The following is a 15,329-nucleotide window of genomic DNA, read 5'->3' on the forward strand; positions in this document are numbered from 1 at the left end:
TCCATTGGTTACGCTGTCAAAATAAGATCTTTTCACGACAATAGAATCATTGGAATTGAAATCGATTATAGTAAAAGTAAACTGTTAATTCTTTGTGTATATCTACCAACTTGTAGTAGAGAAAACTACGATGAATTTACTGATTGCTTAGCAAAAATCCACTCGATTGTTCAAGCGAGTGATTGCTACTGTAGTATGGTTATTGGTGATTTTAATTCAGATCACAATTCCTTATTTGGTTCGTCATTACATAATTTCTGTAATGACTATAATTACTGTATTTCCGACAAGCTCTTTTTGCCTGATAATTCCTTTACATATGTTAGTGATATGCATGGCTCCACGTCATGGTTAGATCATTGTATATCTACCTATAGCAGTCACCAATGTATAAAGTCTATGGAAATCTTGTACGACATGATGTTATCAGATCATTTTCCACTTAGTATTACATGCAATGTTGCTATCTTGCCATCGTGTGACTCTAGTAGCTCAGATATTCCCTATTGCAAACCAGGGTTGAATTTAAACTGGTCTAGGGTCAGCATCAAACAACGTGACTTGTACACTGCTGTCTCAGACAGACTTCTTGCTGATATTAATATTCCTACTGATTCACTATGCTGTAAAGATATTAACTGTAAAGACAAGAATCATGCTGACAGTATTTCTGATTTTTATGACAATATCATTAATAGTTTACATTTTGCTGGCACTCGAATTAGCTCAAGTACCGAAAATAGTAAAGGATGTGCAGTTGTTGGTTGGAATGACCATTTAAAAGAGATTCATGAAATTGCCCGTGACGCATTTAAATTATGGCGTGAGTCTGGTAAACCCAAGCATGGTCCACTTTATGATTTTAAACGTTGTACTCATGCTCGCTTTAAGTATGCGTTACGGGCGTGTCGAGCTAATGAAGAGCAAATGAAAGCAGATGCTATGGCCAAAAATCTTTTTGGTGGAAATCACAAAAAATTTTGGCACTCCATTAATAGTAAAAAGTGTTCGTCCAGGCCAAACAATGTGGGTGGCTGTACTGGCGAAGCTAATATTGCTGATATGTGGCGTAACCATTACTATGGCGTTTACAACTCAGTGAATACGACACATGACCAGAAGTTTGTGTTAGATGTTGTTGAAAAGTGTACTCTCGAAAATGATTTCATTGTTTACCCCAGTGACATCAGTGATGTCATAGGGAAACTACAGGCTGGTAAATCTGTTGGCCCTGACTATCTCTCAGCTGAGCATTTTATGTATGCTAGCAGTAAAGTTTCCATTTACTCAGTATGTGTTTTACGGCGATGTTTGTGCATAATGTTTGCCCTAGTCGCCTTTCCGATACTGTTTTAGTTCCCATCATAAAGGACAAAAACAACAATATCAATGACAAAAGTAACTATCGTCCGATTGCAGTTTCGACAGTTGCTTCTAAGCTTATGGAATTAATTTTACTTAGAAATATTGAGTGTTCTCTTGAAACGTCACATTACCAGTTTGGTTTCAAATCTGGTCACTCGACCGATATGTGTGTCTTTGTACTTAAAGAAGTAATCAATTACTATAGAAAGCATGGTAGTAATGTCATTGTCACTTTCATGGACGCCTCCAAGGCATTTGACAGAGTCAACCACTGGGTTCTCTTCAAAAAGTTGATTGATCGCAAAGTACCAGTGTATTTTGTCAGATTTCTCCTGAGATGGTATCGAACTCAACAGACTTTTATTCGCTGGGGTGCATGTACCTCCAGTGGTTTTACTGTCTCCAATGGTTGTAAAGCAAGGTGGGATCTTGTCACCAAAGCTTTTTAATATCTATGTGATCATTTGAGCTTTATGCTGTCTAATTCCAAAACAGGTTGTAACATTGGAGGACTTTTCGTCAATCATTTAATGTATGCTGATGATATTTGTCTGATTAGTCCTTCTGTCAAGGGAACTCAGAAGTTAGTCATATTTGTAGTGACTATGGTGATACTCATGATATTTTGTTTAATAACAAAAAGACTAAATGTACATGTATGTGTGTGAGATGCGATTCTTCTATGATTCGTCACATTCCTTCTGTGTATCTCAATGGAGTTAAATTAGTATTTGTCACAAAGAAGACACATTTGGGTTTTGTTCTCAACGATCACTTTCGTGATGATGACGATATCGAGCGACAGATGAGATGCTTTTATATATCAGCTAATATGCTTATGAGAAAATTTTCCTCGATGTACCTTTGAAGTCAAGAGTGTTCTTTTCAAAACATATTGTTATCAATTGTATGGCGGTCCAATTTGGATGAAATATTCTGTTAATATTATGAGGAAATTGAAAGTTGCTTACAATAATGCTGCTCGTCTTTTATTGGGTTATGATAAACGTAGTAGTGCAAGCTCTATGTTTATATCTAACAGAATCAATAACTTTGATGCCTTGCTAAGAAGGCAAATTTATGGTTTAAAGCAAAGACTTCTGAGAAGCAGTAATGATATTGTACGATGTGTGTATGACTCATTATATTTAAACTCCGAAATGATAAAGTTATGGAACAAGCTTCTAATGTATAACTTAACCAAGCTCTGTATATTTATCACCAGATTTTCTTTTGTTGTTATATGGACAATGAGTCCGAAATAAAGTCATATATATATATATATTATATATATATATATATATATATATAATATATATATATATATATATATATATATATATAATATATATATATATATATATATATATATATATATGGAAAGTGTTGTGTTTATTTGCCATAGAAATACGATGTACTATGTACAGAATGTCAAGAGTGGTGTAATATTTGAAAAAATATATACCAAAAATGTAATAGTGACATTTCTGCAGAAAAGGTATTGCTATATAATCATTGGAATGTGATCTATGGCTGGAAAACAGGAAAAGCTTAAGTGAAGCTTGCATCATCTGTTTCCCATTTAACTGTTCAGAAAGTAACCAATCGTAAAATACAGAGGGCTTTTACAATAAGTAAACAAAGTAAACTTGTAAATTAATGCACGGTAAAATGCACAGTGTTTACTGACTAAAACAGATTGTTGAGAACTAAGGCGAAAAATGAGCTATCAGAAAGAACAATAAACACGTACAAACAGTGTTTCATCTAGGATGCTACAACAGGGGGGGACTGGTCCCCCTCTACTAGAATTTTGAGGGGGATTTTAAAATTTTTTGGGGGATTTAACTGAAACATATAATGACATCTTTATACATAAGTTTTAATGTTGCAATGATGTCACTTGTGATATACATACTACAAGCCATAAATAACTTGCTTACACAATCCAGATGCTGGCTGCAAACACCATTCTCTCTCTGTAAGATTTTTTCAAAAGTCAACAAATTTGCGTATCACTGTTGTGAATGTATAGGGCTTCCAAGAGTGGCGGACAGCTCATTATATTCATAAGCATTATTATTCCTAAAAAAATCGTATCTGTATCCTAAAATATTCTGTATGTTTGTTTGTACATATTCTGTATGTTTGCTTTCTTAGGGCTTATGTACATTCAAACATAAAAATTAACAACAGCCAGCCATTCCCACTGTACCTTCAAGGGATTTTTTCATTTTTCACTGAACTGTCTCCACTAAAAAAAGCAAGAAAAAACTCTTTGTAGTTATAAAGGAATGTTTTGTAGCTTCTGAAAAAAATTAATGTACCGGTACTTGTTTGTCATGTTTTTACTGTGCTTATATCATCCCTCACTACTGTAAGTTTGGATCAACATTGCCCTCTACAAACCAGTTAGCTGTAATTTTCTAGTGATCTAGCTGGTCTTGTAGTTTTGTGCGCAGACACAGTAGAGTTAAAACGAACAACTTAGAGGGTCGGACTTCGTCGGCCATATTTTGATTGTGGAGTTTCTCGATGTCAGATTCGCTCCAGTTGCTCTATTTTTTACATCCATGCTCTATGTCAGTCATTTTAGAACAGGAAAATAACAAACAGAAAGGTTGGTCATCACCGACAGTTAACTTTAGAGTTTATTTGCCCCGAAAAATAAGTCAGTGTCTGTTCGCTGAATTCAAAAACCGAACCCATTGACACCACAGCTTGCTTCATGCTTGTGACTTTCATTGTATGCAGTCTGCACTGAACACGTTTCTGTGTCAGTCAAGTCGAAATTTTCATGTCAATTTTGCTATCAGAATTATTTTCAGAGTGTTATGGACATCTACCGGTATACAATGCATAAAAACTTCAGTTTGTCTCCTTTTCTCAATCGTACAGAGATAATGTGACACACAAACCTTATCGGGTCAGGGCAATGAACTTTTGTGAACGTAACTCTCAACTCGCTGACAGGCTTTCATATGCAAAACTTGATCAGCGTTCGGAAATTTACACATGGTATTGTTTCAACAGCAATTTATTGAAGCAGTTCAAAAAGTATCGAAATCGAACTAAAATTAGTGGCCCGCCCTCTAGGATGCAGGACACGCAGTTGGGAGACATCTTCTTCAAGTTGTTGTATACGTTGTTCGAGGACACGGCGTTCCCATTTCTGAAGTAAAGACGTTTTTTCCCATAACAGTCTGGTTTCCTTTTCTTGAAGCGAAGTCAGTTCTGTAGTTGTGTCGGTTGGTTGTGACATGGAAGGCGTTGTAACGGTGATGGTGTTCGTAGAAGGCGTCTGGGATGGGCTCGACACAGTGCCTGTACATTGTGGGCCTGGTTGGAGTCCCTGTTGTCCATGACCCTTGAGGGTTGTTTGCAGCCCGAACATACTTGCGTACGTCGTTCAGACTGTGGAATAACATCGTTATCGGAATGTTCTGGAGAGTTGTCCGCAGGAGCAGCTGTTGGCTGTGACATCTTGAGAAGACGGATTATCGGACGATGAATCGGATTTGCGAAAATGGCAAAAGTACTGTTGTGTACAACTACAACGCCATATTAAAAGTGAACCCGAAGTCACGTGACCGCAGCTGCGGGAAAAATCAATTGCCTAGAGGGGGTCCCCCAATTATTCCCAAGCAGTTGGGGCAAATTAGTCCCTTCCATGTAAATGATCTTGCAACATTATACAATGCCTGTTGCTGCACTATTAACAGGTGTCGATAACGGGTCAAATGCATCGAAGTGTGACACTCCATTCCAGCCAGCTCACTGCAGTGCGCGATGGGTCGCCCCGTTTCCCTGTGATTGGCGGCGCGCAGCACACCAGAGAGGGGAATCGCGCAATCGCGCAGCCTAGATGAAACACTGAACAAGGAGAAAAAGAAAAAAAAAATGAAGGAAGGTAAATTTGGTGGATCACTGATTGGTTATCAAGTAGTCTTTTAATTTTGCTTTGAAGCCGTTTCTATATTAGGTATGTTACGGATGTAATGTGGCATCTCATTCAATATTTTGCCACCGTGATGGTCAAAGGAAAAAATATATATATATATCTATATATATATATAGATATATATATATATATATATATATATATATATATATATATATATATATATATATATATATATATATATATATATATATATATACAGTGTTCATTCTAGGATGTCAAAACAGGGGGCCACTGCGGGCCCTACTCCTGTCCCAAAGGGGGCCATTTTAGGAAATGGGGGGCCATCATCAATATACAGGTCAAACCCTGATTTTTTTGTTGAAAACGTAGTCTTCAAGTCAAGAAAAGGATATTTGTCCAGCTAAAAATGTTGCTCTTCAAGATGGTCACTACTCTAAGGTAAGTATTTTTCATGTATTTTACTCTAAGGTAAGTATTTTTCATGTATTTTATTTAAACGCCACGACACTTTATCTACCAATTCATTGCATGATGATGTATGGATGCTCATCCAAAATGATCATCACTTTAATGGTGTATTTTTGTGTTCAAGTGTTTGAACTCCAAAACGCTTCATCAATTACTTTAACTTTGACATAATACAGAACTTTTCTCTCAAAACACTCATTCTCATATCCTTTTTCCTTTAACTCCAGAACAGTTCCCCATAATAATACAGCTTTTAACATGGTGCAAGTACAGCATAACCTTTTTGAAGATGGTCACAACTTTAAGGTATTTTTTGTTATCTTTACTCCAGAACACTGCATTGTCTGTTGACATGATGCATGGTGGCTGATTATGAGAGGGTATTCTCTGCTCAGTTGTCATATCTGTCAGGGCTCGAAATTAAATTTCAAATGTGGTGGTCCATGTGGACCACCTAAAAAATATTTTGGTGGTCCAAATTAAAAATGTAGTGGTCCGTAATATAACAATTGTTTAAGATGGCGTGATAGGTTTGTGACGACATACATTCAAACGACAACTTCTCGCCCAAACTATGTTATTTACGTAAAACGTGCATATCACCAGAAAGCTCTTTCTATGAATTTAATGCTGTACCATTACATTTTGGTTTTTTGGGGATCTGAAAAGGCCGAATTTGGGATATTTCACCATGAAAATTATAACCATCACCTCACATAGCCGATTGTCATTTGAACAAAGCAATCAAAAAGTTTAATATACTGTCAGCATAACTGTGTCTTAAAATTTTTGAAGACGACTTAGGTTTTTGACAATCACCAGTCATGTTTTGAATCATGTTTTGTTCATTACTTAGTTTATTTAAACTAAGAATATTAAAATCCTTAAATGTGTTTGGAAAAATCTGAGACACGGTTTGGAGACCATCTGTACGACTTTCACCTGTGAAAATTTGGTAGACTACCTGTCATCCCTTGTCGACTTACACTATTTAGACCAAGAGAATCGTGCTAAAATGGCAAGAAAAGAAAATGGAAAAACACAAGAAGTTTGTTTGCATTCCTTTGTTGGCATAATTTTCAAGAGCGAATAATTTTTTCGGCATATCTGATGATACTATACTGAAAAATGACCACCTTCAAAGGCCATGTCCTTAGGAAGAAATGGCATGGAAAGGATAGCTTTCGGAGTTTTGAAGGAAAATACTCATACTAACCTATCACGCTACCTTAAGATGATTTTGAGTTGTCAGTTCACATACTCTTATGTTCAAAATTATTCGCCAGGTATCGGCTGTTAACAATTATGATGACAAAAATCCCACTATTTGCTCCATAGAACTTGAAATTCACAATATTATTTTTCTGAACTTTATTATCTACTATAGAGAGTCAAAATACTTCCACTCATAAAAACCAATAGCAACCAGTAACAGAACCCGATTTGAACACTGCCTGAACACGAATGGGCCTGGGCAGCGTTTCCGTTACAATTTCAAAACTTGCGTACGATTTTACGCAACTGAGTTTTTATTTGCGTAGAATGTATTCAAAATGAACACGGTAGGAATCAGTATCTGAAGTGAGCTGGGCAGTCTTTTCTGTAGAACTTGGGGTTTCCTGTAATGCGCATGCTCTATTAACAAAAAACAACAACCTGGGGGCTTCAACGTGTAGCTGAACGTTTGCCATGCCTTGATGCATGTCCCGTATATGATCGTTGAGCAGCCCAATGAGATCATGTTCAAAGAAAATACCTTTTGACTACGAAATTAGTGTTTTCAAAGGGCCAACAAAAAGCAGATACTGTTGAAAGTCCAGCGGGACCTCTAAAGAATGCAACCCGACAGAGTCTAAATGGTCACCCGTAAACCACTTTCCAAATAACATGCGACGTAATGACCATTAACTGTATTGTGTTACCAACAACGTAGACTCGATCGATTCTCGAATTTTTTGCATCTGTAGTGCCATTGTCTGTACAGAACTGATTGACATGACGTTTTGTGATGATGAAATACAATGTTGCATAAAGTGCTGCGGTCTGCTAAAGCCTAAAATGTTGCAATACCATGATAAATGTCACCTGCAAGCTGGTGCATATGTTCTACTTTTGTCCTGCATTGAACCACGTTCAGGCAATGTAGTGCGGGCCAAGTACGTCGTCTTCAAAAATTTCTGACGTAAGTGGTGGTCCATTTGGACCACCAACATTTGAATTTTGGTGGTCCAAAATGAAAAAGTGGTGGTCTTTGGACGCAAGACCACCGTTAATTTCGAGCCCTGTCTGTATTGAACATACGTCTTTCTCTCTTTTCTTTCCATAGCTTCACAGCCACATCAAAAGGAAACCTTTCAATTGATGGACCATTAATGGAGATTTTCAATAATTTGCTTAATTTCTCCCCAGATAACCTATTTCTAGATGCAGTTTTGGTGTTGTTCTGAGCAGAAAATCCCCTCTCACAATCAGCAGTCTGTACAGGCAGCACACTAGCAATGCTAGCCAAAGTTAAGAGATTAGGAAAGCTATCTCTGTGATATGTGTGGATAATTTTCCACAGTTCAGTTAGTTTCATTCTAGGGTAGGCTTCTTGTAAAACAAGATCCTTAACAATGACCCATTCCCTCCGTGTTGCACCTGCATCAATAAGAGGTGATTTCTTTGAACCATCCTTGACAGTAACTTCATCACCATATTTTTTAATAAGGGTTTCAATTCTGTCATTTCCCCATTCAGCTTTATTATCGACAAATGACAGTGGTCTCATACCAAGAACTGCAAACACTGATATCATATTTGAACTTTCTTCTGGGAATCTTGTTTCCAAATTTTTTATTACTTCAGTACAAAACAACTCTCTGATTTTTGTTTTGAAGTGATTTTTCTTAGCCTCAGTGAAATATAACAGGACATGACCATCCAAAGAAGTTTTGCCTGTATCATCAGAGAATAATGATTTGCTTAGTGCCTGCACATGTGCACCATCATCAGTTTTCAAAGTGTTGATATCACTTATAGCTTGACTGACAGCTGGTTGGACAAGGGCAAGATCAAGATCTTGCTTCTGGAATAGCATTGATAACTGGGTCAATATTGGTATGATATCCATCATGAGGTATGTTGTGGCTACAAAGTCATATGTGGTAATGTTTTTAAGTATACCCTTAGCTTTAGGGTCAGCATTTCCTCTGCTTTCAAAATAGACAACCAATGAGGACCAAGTGCGATAAATGGCAGACAAGGCCGCATAAAATGAAAACCATCTAACATGAAATATTTCTCTATATTTCAGCTGTGGAGCATCAAGTACATCTTGGATAGATTTCAAAGAAGCTGTTCTAACCGACGAATACTTAAAATAATGATATACATTACTTAAGATTTCCTCATAATGTTGCAGATATTCAACTTTTGAAGCAGCTTGTGCAGTGCATAAAGCCAATCTGTGTGCTATACAATGAATATTTACTATTCTAGGATTTTTAGCTACTATAGACTATAGTCTATAGAAGCTATTGGGATGGGTATCCGTCCGGCGTCCGTCGTCAGTCTGTATGTATGTATGTATGTATGTATGTATGTATGTATGTATGTCCGTTTGTGAGGCGTCCGTCCACTCAAATATCTTGAGAACCGCAGTACTTACTGATTTGATATTTGTTGTGTAGATGAAAAATATGATTTTGAGAAACTATTTTTTTTTATTTTTTGATATTGTTGAAAATAGGCAAATTAATGCCAAAAAGGTGTTTTTGGTAAAAATCTTCTTCTTCATAACCGCTGGTCAGACAGCTTTCTTATTTGGTATACAGGTCCTAAGGATAACCCAACTTAGATTTGTTCAAATTGTGATGAAATATGCAAATGTGTATTTTTAAGGAATTTTATTGTCATTTTTGGTTAAATTTTGACTTACATTGTATGTAATTCTTGTACTGTATAAACCCTATCAATTCACCCAGAAAAAAATAATTAATATGTTTTTAAATAATTGAATTAATTAGGAAATCATCAAAGCCAAAATAATTTTAGTGTGGAATTATCAGAAAGTTCAACTTTTTTGACAGTTCATAGTGAATTGAGGATTAAAACATGTAAAGGCAACTTTCCTGAATCCCAACTTTGATATATTCTGAACCACCATTTATGTTATCTAAAAGAAATTGTTCATAATAGTTTGTCATGATAGGGTGGTCAAATAAATAGAGATAGAGAAAGTTCTAATTTCCATTTATGGTTGACTTGGTAAGGATAAAAGAAGATTACTTTTTGAGGAAAAAAATAGAGTGGTCAATTAAAAGAGTGGTCAAAGTGATAGGGTTTTTATGGTAAAGCTGGGCTGTAAGATTCCTCATGTGCTATTTATAGCAATTATGCAATCTGTGTAACAGTGCAATGAAAGTGTAACATGATTCCTTATGATGCTTTTGATGACCTTTGAACTTCTTAAGTTTCAAACATTGTCTCTTCAGTCTTTGTCTCTTCAGTGTGCTTTCTCTGAGTACATACAGTCTCAACTCATTCAACAGAACTTACTTACAATGTTAATTTGAAAGTTAAAATGTGCTTGGTTAATAGAATGAAAATACTGATATTAAAAGATAACCAGCTCAAGATTCTTTATAACCTGACAGATATGCTGTTTTTTTATGACGTAAATCTTGATTTAAGCAAGTCTTGTTTACTTTAATTAGAATGTAATTAACTCTCGTTTATTTGCTATTATAGACTAATATACCGGTAGTCTGTTGAAATATGCAAATCTGTATTTTTACGGAATTTTTTTCCATTTTTGGTCAGGTCATCCTGAAATGAGCTATCAAAGATATCCACCTTCTTCATCAATACATGTGTCACAAAAGGTTATTCTCTACATAACACAGCAGAGCTCTGTCAACTGTTGAGTCGCTTGTTTTTTCAAAACCGCTGGTCAGACAGCTTTAATATTTGGTTTACATGTCCCTAGGATGACCTTAGTAGATAATTTCATAGAGTCAGGAAATACTTAATTTTGTATCCATGTCTATAGTAGCTTCAGGGACTTTGGCCCTATGTTTTTGCTGTAGGAGACCTGTCACACCCCACCTTGCCTGTCATCACACTGGCCCCATCGGACCCAAGACCAGCCATTTTATCAATGCTGACATTATTTTTATCAAAGAAGTGTTCCTTAACACTATCTATAATTGTTGCTGCTCTACCATCTGGTATGACTACATTGTCATAAAAGTGAGTCTCTGGTTGGAATGAAATATTGTCTATCAACTTCACATAAATTACAAGCTTTTTCTCCACAGAAATGTCAGTGGTTTCATCACAAAGAATAGACAGAAATGGTGTGTTCTGAATTTTCTCTTTTAGATCATTTGACAAGACCTCAGCCAGGGTATCGATAATTTCATCAGCAGCTGTTTGGGACTCATAGGTTGCATTCTTTCCATGTTGCAAATTAGACAGACTTTCACAGCCCTGAAGTCTTAAGAAGTTCAGAAGAGATTTATATTTCAGTGTAGCAATATTTTCTTTACAGAGCCAGTACACAGTCCTAAATGCTGCAACTGCTGCCAGGAAATTTGCAGAATCCGACTGTACGAGTTGTTCTGCTGCATTTGACGAAGCACGTTGAAAGTCTTTCTTTAGCTGTAGCTCCTTGATACAACTGGTGTTCTTTACTATAAGCATGTCTTGTTAAAGTTGATGTCTTAAAATTTTGACAACCTGACTCACTGGTAAAAGGGTGTTTTTAGCTCCCATAGCCATATGTATATATGGCAATGGAAGCTATTCTTATAGGCTAGGGAAATGTCTGTATGTCTGTATGTCTGTATGTCTGTATGTCTGTCCGTCAACATCAAAAACTCCAAAACCGCTGTACATTTCATCTTGATATTTGGTGTGTACATGGATGATGGGCTGTAGATGAGATTTTGTTCAAATGAAGTTGTCATTGCCAAAAATATGCAAATTACGTGAAAAAATGTAAAAACAGTCAAAATTGAAAAAACTCAATAACCACTGAGCAGATTACATGAAAAATTGGCATGTAAGTACTTTGGGCTGACATGAAATGATTGTGCACATCTTGGGTCAGTATCTTGGACTTGCTATTTTTCATGAATTTTTTTGTAATTTTCTCCCATTTTTGGTCAAAAAATCTTCTCTGAAACCACAAGTCCGATTGATTTGAAACTTGGTATGGAAGTGCATAGGAATGACCTTTCCCAAATTTGGGCAAATCGTGGTGAAATTTGCATATTTTTAGTTTACACGTCCATAGACTCCCATGTATTAGGCAGATCTCCATAGACTCCCATGTATAAGGCCACGAAAAATAAAAATTTAGTTTCTCATCGTATTCATATTGCAAAAAGGATGCAGTGACACAATTTTTAGTCCCCATGGATGAAGTCCAGTGGGCTTATAGATTGGGTCATGTCCGTCTGTTCGTCCATCCGTGAGTCCATCCGTTCACGCAGATATCTCGGATATTTTGACAAAATGTCATGTGACCTTGATGACCTTTGATCTCAAATATACATATTTGTCCATAACTCAGTAACCACGAGTGCTACCACCCTTGGTATGATGGCACACCTTTATGACGCCACATATTGTACCTCATTAATTATGCACATATCTAATTTTGAGCGAGCCAATAGAGCTAGAGGTCTGATTTTTGGTATATAGGGATAACTTAGCAAAACAATTTTTTTGACAAAATGTCATGTGACTTCGGTGACCTTTGACCTCAAATATACATATTTGTCCATAACTCAGTAACCACAAGTGCTACACCCTTCATGTATGGTATGATGGGACACCTTAGGGGCAACATCAAAAGTTCAATATAATAAATCTAACTTAATTGCTTAAGTTTGGCCTCAGACCCCCCCCCCCCACCCCCCCTTCTAACTTAACTGACCTAAAATTGAAAAACATTGCGGACTCATACCCTGTACTAATTCTTTCAAACGACATACCAATGTACCATTGAATTAAATAAAAATTGAAAACCATTTTAAAGTAACAAAAATACGGGTGACTCGATCGGTTTTAGCGTACAAACATAGGGCCAAAGTCCCTGAAGCTACTATAGACATGGATACAAAATTAAGTATTTCCTGACTGTATGAAATTATCTCACTTAGGTCATCCTAGGGACTTGTAAAACCAAATATTAAAAGCTGTCTGACCAGCAGTTTTGAAGAACAAGCAACTCAACAGTTGACAGAGCTCTGCTGTGTGTTATGTAGAGAATAACCTTTTGTGACACATGTATTGATGAAGAAGGTGGATATCTTTGATTAACATTGTAAGTGAGTTCTGTTGAATAAGTTGAGACTGTACATACTCAGAGAAAGCACACTGAAGAGACAAATGTTTGAAACTTAAGAAGTTCAAGGTCATCAAAAGCATTATAAGGAATCATGTAACTTTCATTGCACTGTTTACACAGATTGCATAATTGCTATAAATAGCACATGAGAAATCTTACAGCCCAGCTTTACCATGAAAACCCTATCACTTTGACCACTCTTTTAATTGACCACTCTATTTTTTTCCTCAAAAAGTAATTTTATTTTATCCTTACCAAGTCAACCATAAATGGAAATTAGAACTTTCTCTATCTTTATCTCTATAGACTATTTTGAGCAATTTCTTTTAGATAACATACAGGGCACAATAAATGACGGTTCAGAATATGTCAAAGTTGGGAGATTCAGGAAAGTTGCCTTTACATGTTTTAATCCTCCAAGATGGTAAGCATTACACTATGAACAGTAAAAAAAAATTGAACTTTCTGATAATTCTACACTAAAATTATTTTGGCTTTGATGATTTCCTAATTAATTCAATTATTTAAAATCATATTACCGGGGTAGTAATTATTTTTTCTGGGTGAATTGATAGGGTTTATACAGTACAAGAATTACATATAATGCAAGTCAAATTTTGATCAAAAATGACAAAAAAAATTCCTTAAAAATACAGATTTGCATATTCATCACAATTTGAACAAATCTAAGTTGGGTTACCCCTAGGGACCTGTATACCAAATAAAAAGCTGTCTGACCAGCGGTTATGAAGAAGAAGACTTTTTACCAAAAAACACCTTTTTTGGCATTAATTTGCCTATTTTCAACAATATCAAAAAATTAAAAAAAAGAGTTTCTCAAAATCGTATTTCTCATCTACACAACAAATATCAAATCAGTAAGTACTGCGGTTCTCAAGATATTTGAGGGACGGACGCCTCACAAACGGACATACATACATACATACATACAGACTGACGACGGACGCCGGACGGATACCCATCCCAATAGCTTCTATAGACTATAGTCTATAGTAGCTAAAAAACAGCCTTGAAATCGTAAAATTTGCCTAAAAGACGTTAAATCGTTTTTGACTGCACAGAAATTAATTTGGCCAAAACCCCCCACCCCAAAACTTAAGCAATTAAGTTTTTTTTCAAACATCGATCTTTTGACGTCGCCCCTTATGACGCCACATATTGTACCTCATTAATTATGCGCATATCTAATTTTGAGCGAGCCAAGAGAGCTAGAGGTCTGATTTTTGGTATATAGGGATAACTTAGCAATACAATTTTTTTACAAAATGTCACGTGACCTCGGTGACCTTTGACCTCAAATATACATATTTGTCCATAACTCAGTAACCGCAAGTGCTACAGCCTTCATGTATGGTATGATGGGACACCTTATGACGCCACATATTGTACCTCATTAATTATGTGCATATCTAATTTTGAGCGAGCCAAGAGAGCTAGAGGTCTGATTTTTGGTATATAGGGATAACTTAGCAATACAATTTTTTTGACAAAATGTCATGTGACCTCGGTGACCTTTGACCTCAAATATACATATTTGTCCATAACTCAGTAACCACAAGTGCTACACCCTTCATATTTGGACTGATGGGACACCTTATGATGCCACATATTGTACTTCGTTTATTATGTGCATATCTAATTTTGAGCGAGCCAAGAGAGCTAGAGGTCTGATTTTTGGTATATAGGGATAACTTAGCAATACAATTTTTTTGACAAAATGTCATGTGACCTCGGTGACCTTTGACCTCAAATATACATATTTGTCCATAACTCAGTAACCACAAGTGCTACAGCCTTCATGTATGGTATGATGGGACACCTTATGACGCCACATATTGTACCTCATTTATTATGCACATATCTAATTTTGAGCGAGCCAAGAGAGCTAGAGGTCTGATTTTTGGTAAATAGGGATAACTTAGCAATACAATTTTTTTGACAAAATGTCACGTGACCTCGGTGACCATTGACCTCAAATATACATATTTGTCCATAACTCAGTAACCACAAGTGCTACACCCTTCATATTTGGTATGATTGGACACCTTATGACACCACATACTGTACCTCAATAATTATGCACATATCTCATTCTGAGCAAGCCAATAGAGCTGGATGTCTGATTTTTGGTATATAGGGATAACTATAGGAGAGAAATTTTTTTACCAAATGTCATGTGACCTCGATGACCTTTTACCTAAAATATATGTT

General features: G+C 36.2%; 1 protein-coding gene across 1 annotated transcript; it reads right to left on the reverse strand.

The window, feature by feature from the left end:
- Window positions 1-8,027: 8,027 nt before the first annotated feature.
- Window positions 8,028-8,870, reverse strand: LOC139133759 (uncharacterized protein C17orf113-like). Its single transcript, XM_070700526.1, has one exon. It carries the CDS (start codon window positions 8,868-8,870, stop codon window positions 8,028-8,030), a length of 843 nt encoding a protein of 280 aa, XP_070556627.1.
- Between the last annotated feature and the right edge of the window lie 6,459 nt (window positions 8,871-15,329).

This window comes from Ptychodera flava, chromosome 5 (assembly GCF_041260155.1).
Source record: "Ptychodera flava strain L36383 chromosome 5, AS_Pfla_20210202, whole genome shotgun sequence".
NCBI classification, from domain to species: domain Eukaryota; kingdom Metazoa; phylum Hemichordata; class Enteropneusta; family Ptychoderidae; genus Ptychodera; species Ptychodera flava.